The 25,565-nt window shown below is 36.6% G+C and overlaps 1 protein-coding gene across 1 annotated transcript in view; it reads left to right on the top strand.

The window, feature by feature from the left end:
• LOC139145317 (phosphatidylinositol 4-kinase alpha-like) overlaps positions 1–22,760 on the top strand; it is a 43,878-nt gene extending 21,118 nt beyond the window's left edge. Inside the window, 36 exon segments of the mRNA XM_070716406.1 lie at positions 52–147; positions 746–929; positions 1,452–1,546; positions 1,853–2,063; positions 2,837–2,945; positions 4,059–4,076; positions 5,788–5,924; positions 6,338–6,625; positions 7,183–7,307; positions 7,673–7,838; positions 8,391–8,600; positions 8,961–9,053; positions 9,549–9,705; positions 10,206–10,333; positions 10,842–11,000; positions 11,570–11,617; positions 12,150–12,361; positions 12,938–13,062; positions 13,704–13,933; positions 14,383–14,564; positions 15,159–15,291; positions 16,094–16,273; positions 16,668–16,685; positions 16,687–16,769; positions 16,771–16,787; positions 17,148–17,277; positions 17,580–17,723; positions 18,289–18,365; positions 18,368–18,453; positions 19,008–19,112; positions 19,533–19,658; positions 20,118–20,238; positions 20,693–20,852; positions 21,611–21,700; positions 21,871–21,954; positions 22,566–22,760. Of these exon segments, the coding sequence (XP_070572507.1) occupies positions 52–147; positions 746–929; positions 1,452–1,546; positions 1,853–2,063; positions 2,837–2,945; positions 4,059–4,076; positions 5,788–5,924; positions 6,338–6,625; positions 7,183–7,307; positions 7,673–7,838; positions 8,391–8,600; positions 8,961–9,053; positions 9,549–9,705; positions 10,206–10,333; positions 10,842–11,000; positions 11,570–11,617; positions 12,150–12,361; positions 12,938–13,062; positions 13,704–13,933; positions 14,383–14,564; positions 15,159–15,291; positions 16,094–16,273; positions 16,668–16,685; positions 16,687–16,769; positions 16,771–16,787; positions 17,148–17,277; positions 17,580–17,723; positions 18,289–18,365; positions 18,368–18,453; positions 19,008–19,112; positions 19,533–19,658; positions 20,118–20,238; positions 20,693–20,852; positions 21,611–21,700; positions 21,871–21,954; positions 22,566–22,617 (4,579 nt within the window). The 3' untranslated portion in view covers positions 22,618–22,760.
• Positions 22,761–25,565: the final 2,805 nt, after the last annotated feature.

Genomic DNA, 25,565 nt, shown 5'->3' with positions numbered 1-25,565 from the left:
TGCCATTAGGAAATTTCTGAATAAAGTCCCATGATTTTGATCTATTGACAGATCTTTGAAGGCTGGTCTGAAAGAAAACTCAGACTGTGTACAGGCATTCCTTGCATCCATCTCAAACAGACTGTATACAGCAGAGACCAGTGACAGGTGAGTGTATAATGTCTATTGACGATGTGCTGGCATCAATCTCAAACAGATTATATTTGTATTGAGCAGAGATCAGTGACAGAGGACTGTCTATGCATGCAGGGTACATGTACGTATTCACATGCTGTGTAATTTACACTACAGTATTATGTACGGTATACAGTTAGAAAATGGGTCTTCTGTATTGTATTAAGCCGCAATCTTTCTTAAGATTACTAGATTCCAGAAGCAGAAATACCTTTTTTCATTTAGACGTTTATGTCAGCAAGTCATATTTATATTTAACCTTATATTCCTGTTTCCCTGTGCGAAAGCCCATTTTTTCTATAGAAGACAATTGGATGTTTCAAATGTTTATTGTAAAAAGGCTAAAAGTAAATGCAAGAGAAATAATTGATTCAAGTAATATATATGATATTTTGAAAATAAAGCAACTGTTTATGGATATTGATTATAAGTTTACAAATACTTGTGACAGCAGACTGATATAAGAATCAATATACTGATAATTACATATTTCTATGTCTGGAGTATATTTGACAATCAAAATTCACTACTGACAGTCTGAACCCATGGATGCCGTTTTTATTTCTGCCAGGGAATCCACACTGATTTCCATCAACACCATCCTGACACTGGGACATGTGGCAGTGATATTACGCAGTACTCCCAGGACAATGGAAAGCATCTTCCAGATCTTCCAGCAGAGGTTTTGCCGACCTCCGTCACCCTTGGATGTCCTGATTGTCGACATGCTGGGCTGCATGATCATCAGCGGATCAGTAAGTCATCAGGGGATGAAACATCACCCCATTGATCACCCCTATAAGCACATCAAATGGAATCTGCCAAATGAGAAACAGACATGTATATGTTGATATTTAAAAATGTAGTTAACAAAGTCTAGGGACGCAGACAAAGTTTCAATGGTGCAGAGTTTGTAAATTACTAGCAGTTTATATATCTGTACAAACGACTCACAGACACATATGTAGTCGTTGACTCTACTGGTTCGCTTGTACAACACTTACTTATTGCTTTAGGGGAAGTGAAAGTCTCTACAATATTCAAATAAATAGTACAATAGATGTACTGTTTTATACTTCATTTGACTTCGGTATGGTTTTGATTTGCAAAACAAGTTTCAGGATGTTTGAAATTCTTCATTACGCTCATTCCTCCATAAAAGCAAAAAAATACACACATGTACTGACAGATCTCGATACCTGGTTTGCCTGTGTTTCAAGTCATGATATAGAAATTCTGTTCCTACAGATTTAATTATTCACTTTGATCTTTTGCAGTCTTCCATCTATCAAGACGTGATGAACATGTTCATACAAATCAGTGTTGAAGCAGGCTCAGCTACCTATGGCACGGACGACACCCATGGATACAGGTAAAATATTTTACTTGACTGTATTTACCCTACTTCAGCTCTTCCGACTCTCTCTGAATAATACACAGATTTTTAGCCATATCACATATGTTTTGGATTGTTTTACTCCGGTATTTGCAAAATTTGAACTACTGAAAGTCTTACTTGTGCACAGCAGAAATTTAGTTTTATTCTGATGTTAAGCCAAGGTCTAGCTGGTCCTATGTACATCCAGGTTCAGAGAACTAACAGTGCACACTGTGAACAAATTTATAGTCTATTTGCTAATTATGCAGTTTTTACAAGCGCTCACGGGTTTCATTTCAGACATTGTTCTCTGGCTGTCATCAATGCACTGGCAAACATTGCAGCAAACCTAGAAGGCGAAACAGAGCAACAAGAACTGTTGGTCAGATTGCTGGAGTTGTTTGTACAGCTTGGTTTGGAAGGTAAAAGAGCCAGTGAGAAGACGTCTACGGCTATCAAAGCATCCAGTAGTGCTGGTAATCTGGGTGTTCTCATACCGGTACTGGCATTGGTAAGTTCTTGTGGACCACCTAGAACTCTGCTGTTTAACCCTTCCACCACAATGGTCCCACCCAAACCCACTGTTATCAATGGTAAATGTGGATCTATTTACAAGGAATTAGGGGAGGGAACAAATTATAAATGATATATTCACCATTCATATATTATATGAACGGGGAATGTGGATCCGAAGGGGGAAATGTTGATCTCTTTACAAGGAATTTTGGGAGGGAACAGGTTATCACTTTGGCCACAAAATTTGGTAACAAGCATATTGTTTTCTATGACTAATGTGGACTTTCACAGAGAGATACAGAAGACAAAGATAAACCATTCATACATTACAGTAAACATATGATTTCTGTACCCAACCTTCCTTTGTTGTTAGTGCTGTTGATATATTACAACAAGAGTTGTCTAATAGTTACCTCTAAATCACATAAATACTCATGTTTTCTTTGATGTAAGGATACTTTGCAAACTATACACGTGTATTAAAGGCCGATGAATAAAAATTTGCAGGAATTCTCAAAGCAGCTCAGAAAAGCCCAGACATGTTACATTTGCCTGAACTGATGAAGTTCATTACTTTGTTTCTTCAATGCCATTTAATTTACAGGTAAAATCCCTTCTTTCGGTACATGCAATTAAATCAGTTACACAAATTTCTTGAATTTGCTAGCATCCTTTCTAGGCATAATTTTCACCTGATTATAATTTCTTAACTTTAGTAATGTACTTTTCACATTTCATACAACTTTTTTTGGTTTGCTGTCTTCACAGCTGGTGAAAAGACTGCCACCAATTATCAACCCAAAGCCACGTCTACACAAGCTATTCCGTGACTTCTGGTTGTACTGTGTGGTCATGGGCTTTGCTGTCGAAGAATCAGGTAATAATCTTATTGTAGTCTTCTTCAAATAACTATGAAATTGTCTCTTTACATTCATTTTGAAGTGTCTATTAAATTCATTACAATAAAATGAGAAAAAGCTTTTGTCTCCGATGTTGTTTTGCCAATAATCTGTTCATGTATTACATCTCATAAACACTTGTCATTTTCAAGCAAAATATGTAAACATAATAGGAAACACAAGTATACATCACCAGTGAAAAGCTAACAAACTTGAAAAATACAGAAAATACAAAACTCATCAAATGTTTGTGCATTTCTGATATACAACAAGTTGCAAATATTACAGTGCGTTTCACCTAAGTACCGCAACTCAGCGTATGAGACGGACAAAATCCACGTGTAAAACACACGATTGGCTTGGGTATCACGGACACATTTCAAAGCCACCGACTCGTCGATTAATTACAGTAAACCAGCATGGGGCAGCCTGCTGTCTAGACTGAGAGATAAAAAGTTGACTAGACTTGATCTACAATGTAACTGTTTCTTTTACAATATCAGCTAAGAGTTCAAGAGGTGAAGGTATTCTCAACAGAAACTAACTAAAAAAGCAATACAATGTAGATCAAGTGTATCTCTCAGTCTAGACAGAGCGGCTGCCCCATGCTGGTTTACTGTAATTAATCAATGAGTCGGTTGCTTTGAAATGTGTCGTGATACCCAAGCTTATCGTTTGTTTTGTACGTGAAATGTGTGCGTCTCATACGCTGAGTTGCGGTACCTAGATGAAACGCACTGTAATGCAGATGACATAAAATTGCCTCAAAATTATTATCGTCAATTCACTTTTTCACTGTAGCATATAAATTATTCATATCACAACTTTTTCACACATGATTACTGTCAGTTAAACAACTTCTCTTAGCATCCAAGAATTTTTCATGAAGTTCTTTTTTCCTTCATGATAGTTATAAAGATAGCAATTGATTCAGCATGACTTTATCTAATCAAGTTACAGATGTTTATTTTTTAAAATATGTAACTGTCACCACTTTGGACATGTAATTTACATAACTGTGTACAATTTTCCTTCCATTTTATTTTTCCTTTGTTTTTTGTTCTCTTCTTTCCTTTTGAATGCATTGAAAGTTCTGAAGAAGCAACAAGGTACTGAGTTCATACACCATTGTTGACGAAAACCCCCCCACACACCTTAATCACCTGTTTGACCTTTGCATGTACCGGGTCACCATGGGTGTTGTATGTCACGATTGTCCTTGACAACAGACATCCCACAATGCATCGGTTTTGGGTTTCTTTCTTCCATAGATATTTTAAGTATTAACGCTAGCAATTAGATGTGCATGTCTGACCAATAGGATAAATATCTCTGTACCCTTTTTGGACAACAACAACTCCAAAGTGTCTGGTGTAGGATGTTAAGGTTTTTCACTTTTTTCAACGTGTCCTCAAGATTAACAAACCCTTATTATTCAGTTAGATTAACGTTACAATAATTCAATGATAAAAGTTAAATCGGTACTGGTATTATCAAAGATATCATCTTTGCTTTCCCGGTGATTGTAATTTTTGTCTCCTCTATACAATAAAGAGTTTCCCTGATACATCCACTCACCTTAGATTATTAATTTGTAACAGTGTGCTTTCTTTGGGTATACCAAAATGTGTTGATCTCAGTAGGCCAAAACAGAACTCCCACCATAATCCAGTCTATGGCTTGTCCCCTGGTTATCCCCCATGTTATTCCGTGTCCATGAAATCCTATCATTCGACTACACGCTCACTTGTAGTACAATAGAAGCCATTAACTTACCAAGCTCTGCATGATGTGTTAGTATTACACAGTGCACAGTCACTAGATACTGGTGAAGTGTTACACGCAGTTCTTCATTTCTCTTTGTTTCCGACTCTATTTACCTCCTGACCTGTACGGGAGTTTCCACATTTCAGTTACTTTTATCACGACTTGTTTTTACACAGTTCATGGATTTACAATGGTCAGTCCAACTGGGGCGGCATAGCTTTTAGATAGTCAAAAGCATGTTTTGGTTATTTTTAAAAAAGATTGACTAGGATACTGTTATGGATAGATTATATTTACTTCCATATCATTTGAAAACTGATCAAAAGATATCACCATAGGCATTGCATGTAGTTTTATCATTTTGTCTATTTGAAATTTCAGTCGTTCATCCAGAATGATAGAAAATCACCTTTAAGCAATTTTTTTTTATTTCTGTCTCAGTTATATCGGAGTTTCTTACTTAAAAATTACATAACCATCTTTGTAACATCTTTTGAAAATGTTATTTTAATACTAATTGTCAATACTCAACTCTGTAATTGTCCATGGATTGTACAAAATTGAGAAAAAAACGGTCGGTATGTTTGGAGAAGTTTGCTATTTGAAGACTGAATAATTGGTTCCAAAGATTGAATGTTTGTTGCTGACTCGTGTAAACTGTGCTAGGGAGTATGGAGACATTTAAAACACAAGAGTGTATGGTGTGGCCAGGATTCACTTCTTTTTGACTCCCTAGAACAGTGTCAATGAGCACAATAGCTAACCTTGAGGTTACATTGCCACAAAATCGTGTACAGTTTTGAAACAACTGGTTCATAGCATTGTGCCAGCAAACTGTTACATTTCTCTCAATTTTGTCCTTCCCATAAAATTGCAAGGTCAAATATTGAACATTAGCAGTAAAATATCATTCTTCAAAAAATGTTACAGAAGAGAACGCCACTCTAGAAGCATCACATGCATGCAATGTTACAATAAAAAGTTGTTTCTCACCAGCTCGTAATTGCATAAAGGTTCAGTGTGTTTGACAGCTGTATCATTTTACTGTGGCAGGTTTATGGCCAAGAGAATGGTACGAGGGCGTTTGTGAGATTGCTTCCAAGTCACCGTTATTGAACCCCACAGAAGGCGAACATCTGAGATCAGAATTACAGTACAATTCGGCCCTGAGGAATGACACTGTAGCTCCTGTGAGTAGAATTAAAATATGAAAAATCATGAATGATGTTTTGATTGTCACAGACTGACAGAATGAACAGCTGCAAAGATACAAATACACCATGTGCATGTCATATCTTCCTTCCACCATGCTTTCACAGCTTGTGTTTTGATCTTTCTCAAAGTTGGTCAAAATGATCATTTATGTAAAGATATTCAACAGAGAATAGGGTCATTTTACTACACAAATCACTAAATTGACTGTTTGCCATGACAACCAGACTTTACGTCAAATCAATAGTAGAAATCAAACTTTAGAAAGGGTTGCTTACAATCACGTCACAAAAGCACATTTTCAGAGCATTATTTTCATACTGAATAATTGATTGGAGGTACTGTAAGACTCAGTGACATCCAAATGCTATGATCTTTGTTTCATGTGTAGGCTGAACTGCAGGAGTTGAGACAAACCATCCTGTCCCTGCTGGAACAACCTGCAGAAATAATCCCATTGGTCAGCAAGCTCAGCTTTGCACAGTGTACCTATCTCCTATCCGTCTACCGTCTGGAGACATTACGTGTTCAGAACAGCGGGGATCAGTGCAGCTTCCATGTCCTCTTCAAGTACCTGGAGGATAAGGCCATACAGAAGGATAAAGCCGGAATGTGGCAATGTATGGCGGCTGTCTCTGATCAGGTCTTCAAGATGTTCTTGAATCTGATGGAAAACAGGGTGAGTGTGATTCCGTAGAATAAAGTTCAGAACACATTTATTTCAAAAGGAGGACAACACAGGAGACAGAAGTGTTGAAAGCCATTGTAATGACACAAAAATTACTAACAATGTGGGAAACAACATCATGTTGTAATAACATCATGAAATTCCAATACCTGTCAATGTCAAAGGTCAGAGGTTAGTGATGTACCTTTACAAACCCTGGCAGTACTTTCACTTCAATTGTATATCCTGTGTAATGGTTTCACGTTTTGTAAAGAAATAATGGTTGGCAAAGAGTCATGTGTAATATAGAAATGACATCATGTTTGATCATCAACATTGCAGCAGTCCAACATAATCTGTCAAACAAAGGATTATACTTTAGTATTAGATTAGAATTATGCTATGCATCATTATGGAAGGTCATGTTTGGTTTAAATTTGCATTTTATCTCATTGTATCTTGAGTTCTATAACAATCACAACTGTATCTCAGATTTTGTTGTTTTATCACAAGTCACGTCATAATTTTACAGTGAGTATTAAAACAATAATGTTTGTTTTATTTTCCAGCCAAGGACTGATGTACGGGAAACTGAACTTGAGACCCATGCAGTATTTCTGCTGGTGAAATTCAATCACATTCTAAAGATGATCAGAAGAGTTGCTGACAAATACCTATCGGCATTGGTTGACAAGTAAGAACCAATCCCATTGCATAATTACACCACATCTTTTGAGGAAAGTTTGTTAAAATTAGGAAACCTTGCATGACACAGCTTTCACAGCATTTTAGTTGCACTGATATGAACATATAACTGTTGCACAAATGATAGAGATTGACTCATGTCTTCTTTTATATTTCTTTACTTCACTTTAAATCACAGCAACAAAATTTCTTTTGCCAGAAAAACTTGCCAAGTTAATCAGTGATACTTTTGATCAATGTATTTCCAACATTTCAATTTATTGTTAGTGAGAAACTACAACACTTTTTCAGCTCCAAATTTTCACCAAAATTAGTATGGGATCAAAATTGTAACCGTTGTGTGTATGTCTGTAGGTTCCCCCATTTGCTGTGGAATGGAAAGGTGCTATCAACCATGTTGAATATTCTACAACTGCTGTCTAAATCACTGGAAGATGAACCCACACAGGAAGCAACTGTTGTTAAGATTCCAAACACATCATTCTCACTCACTGTCATGGACACTATGGAAGCCAGAGAAGTAAGATAATTATATGTATTTTCAATCATTTTGTACAGACCATGCTCAGCACAGAAAACCTCCAAATTAAACTCTGAGAACTTCAAATTGGGGGAAAAAAATGATAAAGCGGCTGAATGTTTAAGCTATACTGTGGTGACAATAGTGTACGATGATAGAAAACATAAGGATAAACTGTTTGAAAAAATTGAACTGTCCTGCTCTATATATATCAATAGAAAAGATGAGGTATTTTGAGTTATGAATTAAGGTCTAACAAATAGGATAGACACTCAAGACACTACACATAAAGTGAAGTAAAGAAAGTTAATTTCACAAGTTTGGATCAACAAGCTAAGTTACTATAATTTGTTGAAGATTTCATGATTACAGATCTGCCTGTATTAACAAGTACCATGCTATTAGTGTGTGAGTTGATGTATTCTAAGTCCAAAATGAAAAACACAGCTCTCCAGAGGAAAATCTGAAATGAAATAGTTGACATTTCCACAAAACACCACCAACAGGGTATAAAGCCTGTTGAAATTTTCACTGAAATATTTTTTTCCATAGAGCATAGTTCGTGACTTTGCCGCCCGATGTGGTGGAATCTTACAAGAAGCTGTCAAGTGGGCACCAGCAGCTGCACGGTCTCATCTTCAGCAGTATCTCGTGGAGTTGGAAAGTCGTAGCGACCGTCTATTTCAACACAGTGGACTTGCCTTGGCAACTGAGAGTGCGTTACAGTTTGCTGGATTCAACAAGGCTTCCTCTTCACTCGGGGTAAGTGTGCAACACTAATGATTTGTTATTCAGTAGTTAAACATTGCCTGTAGAGGGAGTTGTGTGTTTAGTCATTGGAAACATCCTCCTTGTCAATGAGAAAACAGAGAAATGTATTTGCCTTTGGTATTGCAGTGATGCAGATATTTCTGAAGCAAGATAAACAATATTTATACCAAGAATATTCAATCTTGATTGAATGAAAGCTTGATTTTGTACTTTAGAAGTTGATTTTAAATGCATTACTCAAATAGGTACTCACAGGAAGCAGGCACATGTAATAAAGGTATGTGAAGTTATACATAACAGGGTTTTTATACAAAATGGTACACTATATCTGTCCTGGTATATTGATTGTAGGGTTCAACCTTGGATAAGAGACCAGGGTGTGTGAAGAATGACTCGTCTAGTTTTGTCTCCGTCATGAGTACAAGAAGCAGATATGCGGGAGAGGTAAGTGCACATGTAGCACATTTACTCAGGTCTGCCTTGTATTGGCTTTCAGATTTTGTCTAATAATTTTGTCTGATACAGATATTGATCCTATCTTAATACTTGTTTATAATCATTTAGGCATGAAATCACATTTTGTTATATCATCGTTATGTTGTAAATTCTAGACCCCCTGCATATTCTGTGTAGTGCCCATAGAATATGGGTATATCAAAACAATAGTGGACCCGATGGCACTGTTGAATTGCCAAACTTCTTATTAGGAAGCCTGCATTGTCAATTATATACAAAAATATCTAGAATTGCATAACACCATAGCTGCTTATAAATGTTGATGAAAAGGGATAAGTATTTTTATCGCCGCTCTATTTTTCCATGGTCACTAGCTGCTGTATATGTTGATGATATAGCATTGTCTCTTTATCCTTTTTCACAATTTGAACTTAGAATTCGACTAAAAGTGTGCGTTTTACCTCCAACTTGTCTTAAATACAGGTTGCTGGTATGAAAGCTATCTACGCTGATTCTGATCTGAACATAAGCTTACCCAATATTTTGAGCCAGCAACTGAAGAAAGCCTGCGATGCTGAATCTGAAGAGGATTTTGCCCACGCGATGTTTAGAGTCTGTGCACTCTTGATATCTAGCCAAGGCAAGTTATCAGAAACTTATTCAATCTTCTGGTGAATTTTTATGTACAGTCCCAGATACGGAAACATGTAGACATTTGTTGCTCACATCTATGTAAGGGACTCATGACTTGCTAATCAGACATTTACGAAAGCCATTATTTTCTCGGCTAAACATTTTACACTCGGTACACCTTGGTTGCCAGTGGACTTCACTGCTTTTGGTTGTTGGTCCATGGGTCTTTCTTGTAGCAAAATCGTATCATAGACAGTGTACACAACATTCAAAATATTGAGAGAAAGGGTTAGTCGTAAATATGAAGTGTTTATTTGATGTTTCTAAATTCAAACTGACCTGTGTTAACAATGCAATACATAGTAAACTGTCATGTTTCATTCACACAGGCGTATTTTCAGTACGATTTTTAGCTTTTTGTTGATGTTCTTGAGGAACACACTTCCGAGCATACATTCTGGTGTGCAGCCAGTCCTTAAGGTGTTTTCTGTACTGTTTTTTTTTTAGGGTTAAATCGTAAGCTACTACATAGTCTTTGCTGGGCACCAATCAAAGTCTTCACAGCTGCTACCATGGAAACAACAGTTGCATGCTGGAACTGGTTGCTGGCAGCACGACCAGACCTGGAACTCCAGGTAATGAGATGTTCTGAACACAGATAGTGTATAATTTTATTTCTAACCAGATGTTGAGAAGTATTAAGGTTGGTTGCATCTCGGGCAAAGACATTAGGACTCTCAAAATTTTTTCAATATTTTTTCAGTCTACCACTTTGAAGGGCTCATTTTAAAGCTCTTTGCTTAAGAAAATATTTCAGTTTTAAGTTTTATTTTTTCCTATAAAGTTTAAAGGGATGGCAGCCATTTTGAATTCAGATATCAGTAATAAATGTTAGATAATTTGTTTTCCTAGTACCAAACTTTGCAACATGACCGTTGGGTTTTATTCTTGATGTAGTGAAAGAATGGTCGAAAGTTTCATTGAGGGAAGTTTGAGCATAAGTTTACATCTTTCATTTTTTAAGTGCATACTAACTTAAATGCCATTCAATGTCAAAGAAATGTTGAGTAATTCATGATGAGCGTTGCTTTCCACTGACACATTCAATAATACAAAATCACTTAATCTTTCTGTGTTTTCCAGTTTACTCAAGAGATGGTGTCTGCATGGAAAATGACAGTGGATGTACGTCTTGGAATATTTGAACCTGATAAAGCAGAAGTGAACCCACTCTCATGCACAGACGATATGCCATTAGCACCAGATCCCCCAAATGTTGCTCCACATCAAATTTGGACAACAGTAAGTCAGTATAACTATCTGATTACACAAAGTTGATATTGTTTTATTTCTGATCAATACACTTTTCTTGAAGGCAGCTGTATTGAAAAATATGTTTTCTTCAAGTAGTGCAGTACAGTGATGTTACAGTAGCCTGACATGTAATCATTGTCATCTGACTGTGTTCTTAAAATGCAAAATATGAGAACTGTTTCTTAATTTTTTGTTTTTGCACACCACTCAGAGCTCATTAAGCACAGTTATTTTGTACTTTGGTTAATTTGGCATGAAAATACAGTAGAATCTACAGTGAAAAAGACTGAAACAAACAATTAGCATTTCACACAGATTTACTTCAAGTCAACCACAACTTCGTGTCGGAGTGAGTGCATTTCAGTTCATGAATGGATAAACATTTGTCAGTATATCTGACTTGGTTTACTTTTAACTATTGTACATTTAGCACTGTTTGCATTCATATCATGAAGTAAGTTGGCAGTTTTGGAAAAAAATCTGATTTCTTTGGCACTCTGCTAATTCATTCACTGTTTGTGATACAATAATGATGTGTACTATCTGTGTGTTTGCAGTTTTTACAGCAAAGGTTTGAAGCAATCAAGTACTCCAGCTCTGATCAGGTATGATAATTTGACTGTGTACGTAGAAGGTCAGTTTACAGAGAATGTACAAGACACCATAAGCACCACATAAGATTAGCTTGACAAAGACTATTTATATGTTATCAATCCTTGGCAGTGTAAGACATTCACGTGTACCAGTACTTTTGTTTTATCATATGAAATCTGCATAAAATGAGCCAAAATCATAATCATGATTGTTACTTAAATGTTTCTTTTGGAGAAATAATTGAATAGAGACCTACAGTAAGACCCTTGCCTGTAAAGTTTTGCATATACCAGTCTGTTCACCTCTGCTAAATGTGGAACAGTTTCTTTCAAATTTGACACAGGAACAACTCACATTGACTTACATATATATGCCAATTTGTTTTGTGATACTATCCAATATGGCAGTTAAGCAGTCAGTGACAAGCATTTTAGTCCAGAGCTAGCGTTCAGGAATTTTTGTACCAACATCTCTCAAATATGCCACAATGTGACTTACATAGGCAGTTCTCCAGTTCACTGCACACATCTGTTTCACCACCAGGTTGAGATGTTTGGTATGCTGCTCCATCACTCACTGTCACTGTACGTCGGATGCAGACCAAGCCACATGAGTCGCCACATTGCTGCAGCCAGTACCAGATACCGTCTGCTTACCATTGGAATGTCAATGCTGCAGGGAGACATCATGATGCAGTCCACTAAGAAGAATGTCCTACGAGAAAGGATTTACTCAGCTGCCTTTGATTACTTCACGTGAGTATCTGGAGTGGTTGATTGGGTCATCTGTGAGAGTAAAGTGATAAACGAAGTAGAGATCATATTAGAGAGTGGGGAGGGGAAAAGGGGAGTTCTCATGGACTGCCTATGTGATTATCAAGCACTGCACATTTCAGCTTTGTATTTTCTGTCAGTATTTAAAGTAGTTGATTGGGTACTCTGTGAAAATAAACGATTGGGGAAAGTTCTCATACCTATGGACTGTCTACTGGTAGTTGATTTGCAAGCACTGCACATTTCTGATTTGTATTCTGTGTGCCAATGTGTCAGCAATTGCAATGGTGTTGGTCTGAGTCATTTGTTACAACAACTTTAGGTGTATCATTGTCTCACAGCGGTCAGAAAGATGCTCTAGGAATGATAGCTGAGCATTGTAGAATGTACAAAATCTGATTTCATAGTTCTACCCAATTCATATTATTGATTGCCTTCTTTCTACATTACATCATGACCCACAGCTTAGGTGAACAAATTTACAGTGATTTATTCAAGGAAAATGGAATCAGTCTGTGAAGAGTTCAGATATCTAATGGTAATTTCATTTCCTTTCAGTGCATCAGCAAAGTGTCCGACCCAGACTACGTCAGAACTGAGAGAAGATATCAAAGTTCTTATCAAGTTTTGGCAAACCATGCATTCTGATAAGAAGTATTTGAGATACAGTGTCATTACTACAGGCAAGTTAAATTCACCTTATTCAGAGAATTTGTCAGAATGGATATATTTGCCAAAGTCTTACCATTGAAAACAAAAGTTTGTGTACAAACTTGGTGGTTACAGGTAGGAGAGTTTTTTCAGCATCAATGTTACTTTCAGGTTCTGAAGGCAAATGTTCACCAGCTAACATTGGCCACTTTCCCCAGTAAGATGGTCATCTAGGCCACTTTTCGTCCCAGTTAGATGATCATCTAGGCCACTTTCCCCCCGGTTAGATGATCATTGACTATCATTTCAATGAACTATACAGTAACTCTCTTAATGTTTTTGGTATATTAAACAGGCTTTGAAATCTCATATCTGGCAATCAAAACACTGAAAGCCATTTTGAAATTTACATTTTCATCAGCATTTTCTATCTGCTGAGTCAGCATTATTAAAATGACAATTCAGGTGTTCAAAAAACTGTTGAAATAGTATGATCTATAGATGGTAAGGCGAGGAATTCACAGAGAGTGAAATCCCAATTCATGGCTGAGAACATTTTGAAAAAAGCTGGCAAAACTTGGTGAATATCCCGTCAATTTGGCTGGTTTTGGCTAAAATGATAATTAAGGATAAATAGTTACATGGCACTTTGTACACTTGTTGGCCTATGCAGAACCAACAGACAGCGGTCTTGGATCAACCCTCAGTACAGTGCCTGTTGATCTGAGAGCCAGTGCGGAGTTCTCACCAAGGCAACCAGGCGGATGGATGAACACAGTACCTCTGACTACTAACATGTCAGTCATTTCAAAACGATCATCAACGACAAGGAAAAGCCCTGGTGGTACAGATTACTTTGTGAAAGACTACATGAAGAGAAGAAACCTTGTGCTTTCCCTTCTGGTAAATATTTTTATTAATTTATGAGGTTTTTTTGGCTTCGTGCTTATTTCCGTGTAAATATTGATGTATTGTTTGTAAGTTCCAATTTAATCCTTTGAGAGCTGTAATTGATCCAACCAAAATTTTAGTGCAACATTTTACCAAGTTTTATGAATTTTTTGTATATTTTTTTAATAATTTTGGACCAAATGGACAGAACTTTTTATTGACTATTGTTTTTGATCAATATTTAGGAAAAATCTGAAAAAATCATCTGGATCTGAAAAGTGATTGTATGCGTTATATTTTATAAAGGTGTCAAAAATTGACTTTGGCACTAAAAGGTTAATCCTGAAATTGCATATCTTTCCTTATTACCCAGTAGAAAATAATAAGTCACTTTAGCATTTTCTTGGTTTAAACTAAATACAATCGATGAGATCTTATTTCCTGACCTTACTTTCCCATAGGCCAATGAGATTGAGAGACTGACCACATGGAGCAATCCCATTGGTTCACAAGATTTGAACATTGAAGGAGAAGATACCATTGGCACATGGAGGGCACAGGTTGTGTCAGAGAGAACATGGAGGGACAATGTAAGACTGGCATGGGAGGTATCACCATATTTAGCATGTGAACTACCCAGGAGGTGAGTCAAAATTAGCAGAAGAGTTTTCATAGAAGGCTGACATGAATGAGGGAATTACAACATAACGGTTATCATGATTTTATTTTGCTAGAAAATCTAATAGTACATTCCTGAAGTTGGTGACTTTGATAGACACCGTGTATAGAATGTTAATCACTCAACATTTTGAAGGAAGTAAATAATTTGCACTAACCAATCAGAATGTACCTCTCAGATCGGTCAAAAGTGAAGGCACAGTGATGTTTATTTGCATATGAATAGCTAATGAATAATTCATCAGCTTCATCTCTGATTGGCCAAAAGTGAACCTACAGTGATGTTTGCTTGTATGTTAATACATAGCTATTGAATAATTCTATTTGAATTTCCATATACCATACTACACATGCAAAGAACAAGTGAATACTGACTAGCTTTGATACTTGATTCTTAGTGTACCAACTGGTATCAACTTACCCATTGGATCAGAAGTAGGAAAATTGTAACAATGCCCAGAACAACTGTGAACATTCTTAATATAACATTGTCACTGTCACTTTAATGATGGACAGTGCAAACTCATGTTTCTTTTGCGATGTCCATTCCTACAAACAGATTCAAACATTCAGATGCAATAACCAGGGAAGTGATCAGACTGGTCAGGTTAAATCCACTGGCCGTCAACAGCTGTCCGGAAAATCTACAGTATCTGGTCACCGAACACAGTGTCGAAGCTGATGCACCAGAGGTGAGAGCACACACTGTGACACAAACTGTAGACACACACCCTGACACAAGTTTTAAGGCCTATTAGTCACAGAGCTTTTTTTGAAATCACAGAAATAAAGAAGTTACTGCAAACACAGTAACATCTCACTAAGATTAATTAATGTTCAATTTTGTTTGCTATCTGCAATGCCCAAGTCTGTTTAGTTCTGTAGGAGTAATGTACATTAGCCAAAATAAAACAAAAACAGTTGAAATATCATGAAATGTGTGCAGGTATGTTTGATGAGGAACAAAATGTGTCATACGTATACGACTTTCTTTGTAATAGTAGCCACAAATACCTTGATGGTTATATGAACTTCCCAGTCATAAACTAACCTGTGCTTTGAAGATGCTAATATGATTATTTCTCTATTTAACCCTTTTCCTGCCAGACAGTATCACTTCCCCATCAGCCAAGTCAGTAAAAAGCAGTATTGAACTAAAACATGACGTATTTTCACCCGCTTGGCTTGGTCTCTTATAGCATTTTTAGTCCATAAAAATCAAGTTTACAGTATTTATGCTTTCAACAGCCTTCAAATGTTCAATATTATGTTAAATATTGGATATTCAGGAATGCACATTATTATGTTAAAATACACCATATAGAATATGTTGTGTTTCATTAATTTTAACCATCTTGACCTGATGGTGAAATATGGACTTGACAGGAAAAGGGTTAATGATAAACGAGTTAAAAACCTGTGTAGAATATGACAAAGAAGTAAAAGACCGTGAAGATACAATGGTCACTGTGATTCTCTGTTCATCTTTTACAGTTAACACATGTGCTGGTATGGAAGACAGTGCCCCCAGTGTCAGCATTGGTCTATCTATCAAGACAGTACCCACCCCATCCACTGACAGCACAGTACGCGATACGTGTATTGAGATCAACGCCATCAGAACTGCTCATATTCCTAGTACCTCAGCTTGTCCAAGCCATAAGATATGACACTGTGAGTTACTCGACCATCCTAGGATTCTCTACCGAGAACCCTCTTGATTATACACCATGGCAATCTCCTTAATTTTGAATGGTGTATTTGGATTTTGTGCATGGAAATGGGGCAAAGGCGATGTGTTTGTAATTAATGTGAATGTTAAGGTAGTATGCACCTTGAAAGTGAAAGATTTACCTTTGCTCAAACTTTCCTCAGTGAAACTGTCAACCATTCTCCTTACCAAATCAAGAATAAAAATCAGAGGTCTACAAGCAAAGTTTGGTAAGAAAGAAATTACCTAACATTTACCAACATTTATAATTCAAATATGTTAGGTTTCTATTCAGGGAAATGGGTGTGATAGTGTCAAAATTGTTAATAAGAATATTTTTTTTCATTTTGCTTGCAGTTTGGTTATGTAGCAGAGGTACCTGCTATGGATTGCCCGGAAGTCACCGCTTAATGCTCATCAGCTGATATGGAACATCAAAACCAATATTTTCTGGATGAAGAAGGCAAAATAGAGATGGTATGCCATTTGATCCTGTGAATTATCAATGTCAAAAGGTCAACCACTTCAGCGGCGGTTTGGCCGTGGTGCTTCTCAACGTCCGCAGGTCTATTTCGGAAGTGATTCTGACCTTTGAACCCAGCCATGGTTGCTCACACATATTGTACAGTATCCACTTATTGTACAGGTGTGTCAGCCATGTTTATAAAATGGGAGTAACACGTTCAGTATTGGCAGCACATGCATTTCTATATAGCCATCTGTGTGAAAATCACTGATCGCCTATAGACATAGGTGACTGTATGCCTTTAAAATCTGTTGAATTTTGAGTCTTTGTCGGGGAAGTGAGACAGTGTATTTTATTCTTCATCCTTGCAGGTGAATTTGCAGATCAGGTTGAGGCTATCATGAATGACATCATCAAAGACTTGTCAGGAACTGCCAAGGATTTCTACGAGAGAGAGTTTGACTTCTTTGGGAAAATCACAGCAATATCAGGGGAAATCAGGTACAGTAAATGGTTTTTTATCTTGGCTGAATACCGCTCATGATTTCGCATTTTACTTCATGAGAAAATGGGCCAAAATGTCATGAATATTTTCAAGCGAAATGTACTGGTCTTACAAATCCAGCAAAATTTTACCAGTGCGTGCTGATGATATTCAAATTCTGCAAATCAGAGATACAAGTACATGCAAGATGTGAAATTCTTCTTGTAGTTTTGTTTACTATCACTGTTACTGGCCTATGTGGCTCTGTCTCAGTGTTTTCTTGGTTAGCATATTGTAATGTGTCTTCCATTCTCTGAAGGCCATTCCCCAAGGGTCAAGAGAGGAAACAGGCCTGTCTGCAAGCATTGGCCAAGATCAAGGTTGTACCTGGCTGCTACCTACCAAGCAATCCTGAAGCTCTCGTTGTGGATATTGATCACAAATCAGGTACTCCCATGCAGAGGTAAGACAATTTCATGTGGAAATTCTTTCCCTCCACCAAGAGTTTAGGTGCAGAATTTTTCACCCTCCAACAAAGATTTTATGTATAAATGTTTTCCCCAATAAAAGAATTTTATTTGTAAATTTTTTGCCCTCCCAAAGAATTTCATGTTTAAATTTTTTTCCTCCACCATACCAACTTGAGTGGACAGTTCAGTACATTGTTCTGGACAGGCAGATGTTGATTCACTGTAGTCAGTTCACATGGAAATATTCCTGACGTCAAAAAGAGAGTAATAGGTGGGATTCACACTGAATGATTTGTCTCAACCAGAGTAGGTGTAGGATTTGAGTCAGCTCAAAATGATGAATTTAGACATGAAATGACAGACCAAAAGTCAGAGTCTATTGGTACAAGTCAAAAGTATGACGTCTACATAGAATTTAAACTGTCCGGTAATAATAAAAGTGTATGATTATGCCATTGTCCTAGTTGGGGCAAGGCCTTACTGTCATCATATCATTCAAATTATTGTGGTCAGAGGTCACAAGACTATCTTTGTTCCATTTCTCTGTATTACATTCAGTGCTGCAAAAGCACCGTTCTTAGCCAGGTTCAGGGTGAAGAGAGTGGGCGTCAGTGAACTTGAAAGTAGAGGCTTGCAGGAAACATTAAAGACGCCAAGGAACTTGACATAGGACCACAACTTTGGCAGGCTTGTATCTTCAAAGTTGGTGATGATGTCAGACAGGTAAGATAACATTGCAGGTGTCAATGTCTTTGTATTGTGATAAGTGACATGGGGCTTATTCATCATTTCATAATATGCAAATATTGCTGCCTCACCACTGCTATGCTCCAGTTTATCTCTGCAATTAGCAACAATGTATTAAATGAATGAAGGATGACATGGGTTCAGGTTTGATGCATTTCGTAACATACAATATTGCTGCTTCACCACTGTTTTGTTCCTGATAATTCCTACATTGGCAACCTTGTAATGAATGAAACATGATGTAATGGTATTCATTAAGTAAAGTGTAATGAGTATGCAAATCAAATTTCAACATCTTGCTGTAAATGACAAATATTTATTTATATATACAGGTAAGCGCTATGTACTTTTAATAATGGCAATTGTGAATTTTCACATACATCTGACATATGAGCACTTTGGACTTGAACAGGTTAAAGCCACAGTCCTCAATCCCTGGTGCTTGCACGAGTTCTCGATGACATTGACTGCTTACTGTCAGTTCTTTGTTTTCCATGGAATTTCATCAAGTGTAATACTCTCTTTTGCAGGATATGTTAGCATTACAGGTGATTGCTATGTTTAAATCCATCTTCCGCTCAGTTGGTCTGGATCTTTATTTATTTCCGTACAGAGTTGTGGCCACAGCTCCAGGAGTAAGTTTATGTTTTTAACCTTTGAACTTTTGATTATGTTGCTTTTTATTTGAAGACATCTTTAATATAGTGTAAACTTCACATCAAAACGAGCATTTTCAAAAGCCAATATTCCATGACAGTAAATGAGAATCTTTGATGCAGTTAAGGTGCACTGCCAAATCTGTCCAGTGTTAATGATCTTTCTTTAATGGTTATGTGACTTACAAGCCTCTTTTACCATATATAGGTATATGCAAATTTAGGTACTGGGTATCTTTTACCATATATGGATATATGTAAATTAGGTTACTCAGTACCTTTACCAAGTATGGATATATGCAAATGTCAACCCATCAAAAGCTACCAGTTGGTATCAGTGCTGCATGCTCTGTTACATGCTTGTAACATGTGAGTTTTGTTTGTCTTTTTTCACGACAGAGTGGTATCATTGAATGTGTGCCAGACACCAAGTCACGTGACCAGCTCGGCAGACAGACGGACTTTGGAATGTATGAGTATTTTATCACAAAATATGGTGATGAGACAACACAAAAATTCCAAAAAGTAAGCCAGAATTGATGTTTTAGTTACCGTAGTTGCCATAATGTAATGCTGAAATTTTATAAATATCTCAGAACTGAATTAATATTGACTTTTTGCTGAAAGGCTCAATTTTTATGTGCAACCATAACTAAACCCTGTGAGCATATGATTTTTTGCATTTTTAGATCACTTTAGGTTTTTTGAAGTTTTTACATCAGTTGTATATCATAAGATGTATCATAGGCAGTGCATTTGCATCAGCAATGGTGATGTGCTGTACAGTAATGAGTTATGGAAAGCCACAAGTGTCATACTTCTCAGCTACTAATTGAAATTGCAACATGAATAATTTTTGACAATGGCAAATTTTCAGTCCCTGTTTTGAGAGTTTGAAATCACAATGTCATATCGTATCTGCTGTCAAGTTACATGTCAGTTTTCGTGGTCAGTCATTAAAGATTTTGATCTCCTGTTCTTCAGGCAAGACGTAACTTCATCCAGAGTATGGCTGCGTACAGTGTTCTTGGTTTTCTGTTGCAAATCAAAGACAGACACAATGGAAATATTATGCTAGATACTGAGGGTCATATTATTCACATTGGTGAGTACATGCTGGTTTAAAAAACTAGTACAGGGTGGTTTTGTATTATGGGTCTATGTTGAGCGATGTTTTGTTCCTGCTGAGCTTTCAGTTTAGCAGACATAACTGTGAATGTTCTTCTCTGGAGAAAGTTTCCTTTTTGTTTGCTGAACACTGGCGTCAAATGTCAAAATTGGAAATGCAGTAGGATTATTCATTTATTAATTTATTACATGTAAAGTAAATGAAGGTAGGTCAGTGCGCAATGTGTATAGTGAATTTGTGATCAGAGTATGTGTGACTATTTTGCCTGTTAGTCTGTAAGCCTCTCTTTCTGTCTGTCTGTCTGCCTCTCTGTCTGTCTTTTTTGTCAGTTTCTGTGTGTCTGTATCTGCCTCAGAGTGTTTTTTACTTATGAACAACTGTTGAAACCTGTGTTCTAAAGTTCTTGCCATGGGATTTTTTTGCCCTGCAGATTTTGGTTTCATGTTTGAGAGTTCGCCCGGTGGCAACCTTGGCTGGGAGCCAGATATCAAACTGACAGAGGAGATGGTGATGATCATGGGTGGCAAAATGGAAGCGCCCCCATTCAAGTGGTTTATGGAACTCTGTGTTCAAGCCTTCCTTGCAATCAGGTCAGTGTGTCTCTGTGTGTGTGTGTGTGTGTGGTGTGTGTGTGTGTGTGTGTGTGTGTGTGTGTCAGTGTGTCTCTGTGTATTTGTGTGTGTGTGAGTCATGCATAGTGATTGGCTCTTGATTTCTATCAATAAGGATACAATGATGATTTCACCCAATAGAACCTTCTCTTAAATATTCACTTTATCAAACTATTGCACTAACAATTCCGAGGTTGTAAATAACCTCAAGTCCTATGGAAAATCTTGCAGCTTTCCACGTTCGGGTACATGATTTAAACTTTAATGATTCATCAGTTTTTATATCAGAGTACTATCAGTATGTAATTGTCAGTGATATAAAATGTGTTTGATGTCTTGAAGGTTCTGTAAGATGAAAAGTACCATGTCATATGCTTAAGCAATAAACCATACCAACTAATGGGTATACAATCAGATTTTGACCTGTTCTGACATGCACAAGCAGTAGCAAGTGCATGTATATCATGAACAGATTAGTGTTGAGTTGAACACTCCCATGGACATTGCTCATTGCTATTTTGTCATAACAGTAGATTAAAATTCTGGCATGAACTATTATGAAAGGAAATTTTGTCTGAGTTAGAACTCACTGATGTTCCAGCTGTGCTTTATCACAAATATAGCATTGTTATTTTTGAGTCTAGGCCAATCAGAGTGGTGTATTTGCACCATCTATATAGTTATATGATGTATTTGGTAATATCTTGAAAGAGTTTGTTTTCTTGACTGATTTTCAGACCTTATCAAGAAGCCATAGTATCATTGGTGGCGTTGATGTTGGACACTGGTCTTCCATGCTTCAGAGGACAAACCATCAAGCTTCTAAGGTGAGTAAGCCAGTCTCTTTGAAACAATCAGCCCAGTTGGTCCCAGCAAGCATCTGACTGGTTTATGTCTCCACATATATCCAGTCGGGATTTTTGTTTTAAACATTTATCATGCATTACTCAAGTAGTCAGGTTTTAATAATAATTTTGTAATACCTTTTTTCTTTCAGGCAACGGTTTGCACCGACCCAGAATGAAAGAGAAGCTGCTAATTTCATGATCAAAGTCATAAGGGATTCCTACCTTAGTATGAGGTACTGCATACAATTGTACCCTATGCTTACTAACTTTGTATCTTTGATTTTTGCGTTTTGAGATTTTTGAGTTGTAAAAGTTTCTTCCAATCTTCTGTCCATTCACTCTGTGTTCGTTGTTTTTGACTCCAAACATTGCAAGAGGAATGGCAATTAGTATTTAGATTATTGGTTGTATTTATCTAAAGGGCCAATAATGCTAACTTTTGATGACGTTTTCACTATTTTTGTTTTTAATGTCAACCATAATTGTCTTACTCCCCAAAGCATGCTGATATATACAGTGTCCAGCTTGTCAACTCAGCCTGTTCACGTTTACTGTAAACTGTCAAATTCAAATGTAAACAGTAACGGTGCATTTTGTGTGTCTGTCTTTGCAATAATGCTATACATCTGTCTTTTGTCATTTTGTATGTCCATTTCTTAAGTGTCTGTGTGTTGACATGTGTCTGTTTAATACCATTCATCTCTATCTATATATGTTCACGGATTTGTGCATCAACGTTTTTGTCATATACATCAGTTTATATGCCTTTGTACAATATCTGAGATGATACGGATATATACCTTTACTCTTTGGTAACACTTTGCTTTATTTTTCTTTGTTTCAGGAGTCGCACATATGACATGATTCAGTACTATCAGAACCAGATTCCATACTAATCAAGAGTCAATGCCAACCCAAGTGACCGGCTAATATTTCAGAGAGAAATACAGCCTACTTTTGATGCAAAGGAACACAGAGTTGACAGGACAGAAGAGATGGACAGTGCTCCGTAGTACCAGTCAGGCTGTACCATCTGACTGTATCATGGAGAAACAGGTGTACAAAAACAGATGTATAGGATTGTAAATTATATAAAATAGTCGCACTATCAGAGTGATGAAGGCATAGTTATATATTTCTTATTGGCTGTGTAGTCACAAATGATAGATGCCTTACAGGTGCAATTGTTGAGAGCCCTGTTGTGATCACGTCGATGTGTTGGTGCGTAAGGATGTACTTACATTATCTTAGGAGAAGTAGCAATGCTATCTTGTCTATTGATAGTACTATAAGCCAACACTGCCCTCTACAGGCAATTCACTGCTATTGGGGTATTGATTTCTTGTTCATTTGAAAGGTGTGGTTCAGAGAGAAATTAACAGTGAAACAATATTTGGTGATACAGAATACTACAATCTGTACCATGTCACTGGCAGCGAGATCTCTTATCTTTCTTCCATTGATCTTTGATTGTAGTTTACAAATTTTGCCCGTTGTTGATAGACTACAGTTGTAGTCTGCACACTGGGACTACTAAGTTCAAAAACTTGCAGTATTTAAAAATGACTCTGTCGGATAGACCCCTCACTATGAGAAATCTTAGATTTACAACTTTCGGTAAATGAAGAAAATTTTATCTCCGTACACAATTTAGACTTTTTTCGACTCCTTTGTAACTTTTGTGCCACAGGTTTAATTATAATTACACAGTCCTTCCATTTGGCAATCAACATATTTTGCTGAAAGTTTCTTCGTACATCAAATTGTGTTTAGTGACTAGAATGGGTACAAATGATGATATAACGCAAAGATGATCATCATTTTCCAGGAAAGTGAGTACAAAGTTTGTTCATAGATTTGTACCAATGCAAAGGAAAGATGAATGACAGTGATTAGAATGTTGAAATGCCGTTTAAACCAAAGCAAAACTTCAAAATGATTGTACAGATCACAGAAAGATGGTTTTTACAAAAATAATTATTTGGGACACTATTGGAAAAGTCCATGAATTTTCCAGAGGTAGAACACATTTGTTTCAATGATGGCCAGTCATCAAAGTCTCAAATATATCGCTTTATAATTATTATTTTCTAAAAGCCACCAAAATTTACTGGTGGATAAGATTTGCTTTGCAGTGCATACAGTGTATTCTGCCACTGTTCTTTATTTGCAGTAATTCGAAAATGTGTTGAATTTTCAAGTGTTAAATTTTATTCTCTAAACTTCACACTTACCAGTAACTTAATGTAGACATGACGGCCAACTCTTTTAAAGGGTGCTTAATTTGGTTCCCACAGGCAATAACTCAAAATTTCAACAGATCATATTTTTATAGAAGGTCATTATTTAACCATTGCAATCTACAATTAGAGTGTTTATTGTATAGTTTGTTGATTTAGATTTGACATAAAATTAAATTTTGCCAGTTTTCATGTAGCTTTGATTTCTGCTTTAACACAAGGGTAAATAGGATGTATATATGACCTTTGACATAGGAATTTTAGCTTTTATGAACAATATACGACAGTAAATTTGCCTGGGAAAGATGAGGTGGCTTCAGTTCCTCCATAAAATGCATATAATTGATACGATAATACAAAATGTTGCATTCGCAGTATGGCACTTGATAAAACCTGAAAGATGATTTCAGTGTGATTTTGCAGTAATCCATACAACATTTTGGTAGAGTAAGACAAATACTCTTTTACCATGTATATTTAAAGTTTCATTAACTTTACCAGAAGGTAAGATGAATTGCAATGTTTCCGTCGTTTCTTAACTGACATTTGCATTGACTGTATCAGGTTAGATTTAACAAATTATTCATCTGATTGCTGTACTTACAGTCCTGTCCAGCAGCTCACAAAAATTAGATGCTGAGATCTCTTAGTCTTTGCTGTCAATTGACCATTTATTTCTGCTGTTCTTGGCTCTCCAGGGAGACAAAGAACCAAGCAATCAAAAATGTAATGAAGAAGAAAAAGTGTAGATAATGTTCCTGTCCTTAGGTCTGATTTTAAGCAGATTGTCTTGTCCAGGGGGTTTCATTTCAAGATAATTATTTTATGATTATGTGCAATATGTCTGTGTGGTTATTTTCTTAAATATTCAAGTATTGTGTTTCGAGTCACTTTCGATATTTCAATGTGCTAATTCAGTTTGTTTGATTGTTTCCTATTTACAATACTCCAGATCATTTGATGCTCATGCAATATCTTTCCACAGCTAATGTATTATGCTACAGTGTATATTAATATTTCTAGTCACACATCCTGGCCCACTTTCAGCTACCAATGACAGATGTACACATCATTAGGTTTCTCCATCGTTGACAAGGCCATTTTCAAGTTAATTTCTGTTGTTGATATTGTGTACAATACGAGTGCTAACACTCCCAGTGGTAGCCAATAAGGTGTCTTGCTACCCACCTAGCTTTAAGTATTGTCCTTTGTTCAACAGCATCACCTATAATCCTGTCCAGGAGCGTCAACTGACATGTATACCATTTGGTCATATAATCGTTTTCTTACTTCAGAAATGACTCCTATCACAGCATATTTCATACATTTGTTTCAAGATACAAACATATTTAGCTACCTTTTAATTCAAGTATAGTTCAAACAGGGGAAACACAGCAGTAGTCTTATTTCAGTTTTGCTGTTCTGATCTGCTAACAGTTATGCGGTGCCTGTATTGTTATTTACCATAATTCTATTTACCTTTCAAATGCTGTGATACTCTTCCAGTAATTATATATCTCCACTGCAGCAGCAATCTGTACTCAAAAGTGTTCACTGTTACATTAATTTACAACTGGTTACACAAAGTTTTTTCCAATCTTTGC

This window comes from Ptychodera flava, chromosome 12 (assembly GCF_041260155.1).
Source record: "Ptychodera flava strain L36383 chromosome 12, AS_Pfla_20210202, whole genome shotgun sequence".
In the NCBI taxonomy this organism is placed as follows: Eukaryota; Metazoa; Hemichordata; class Enteropneusta; family Ptychoderidae; genus Ptychodera; species Ptychodera flava.
This window is presented reverse-complemented; position numbering and strand designations above follow the sequence as displayed.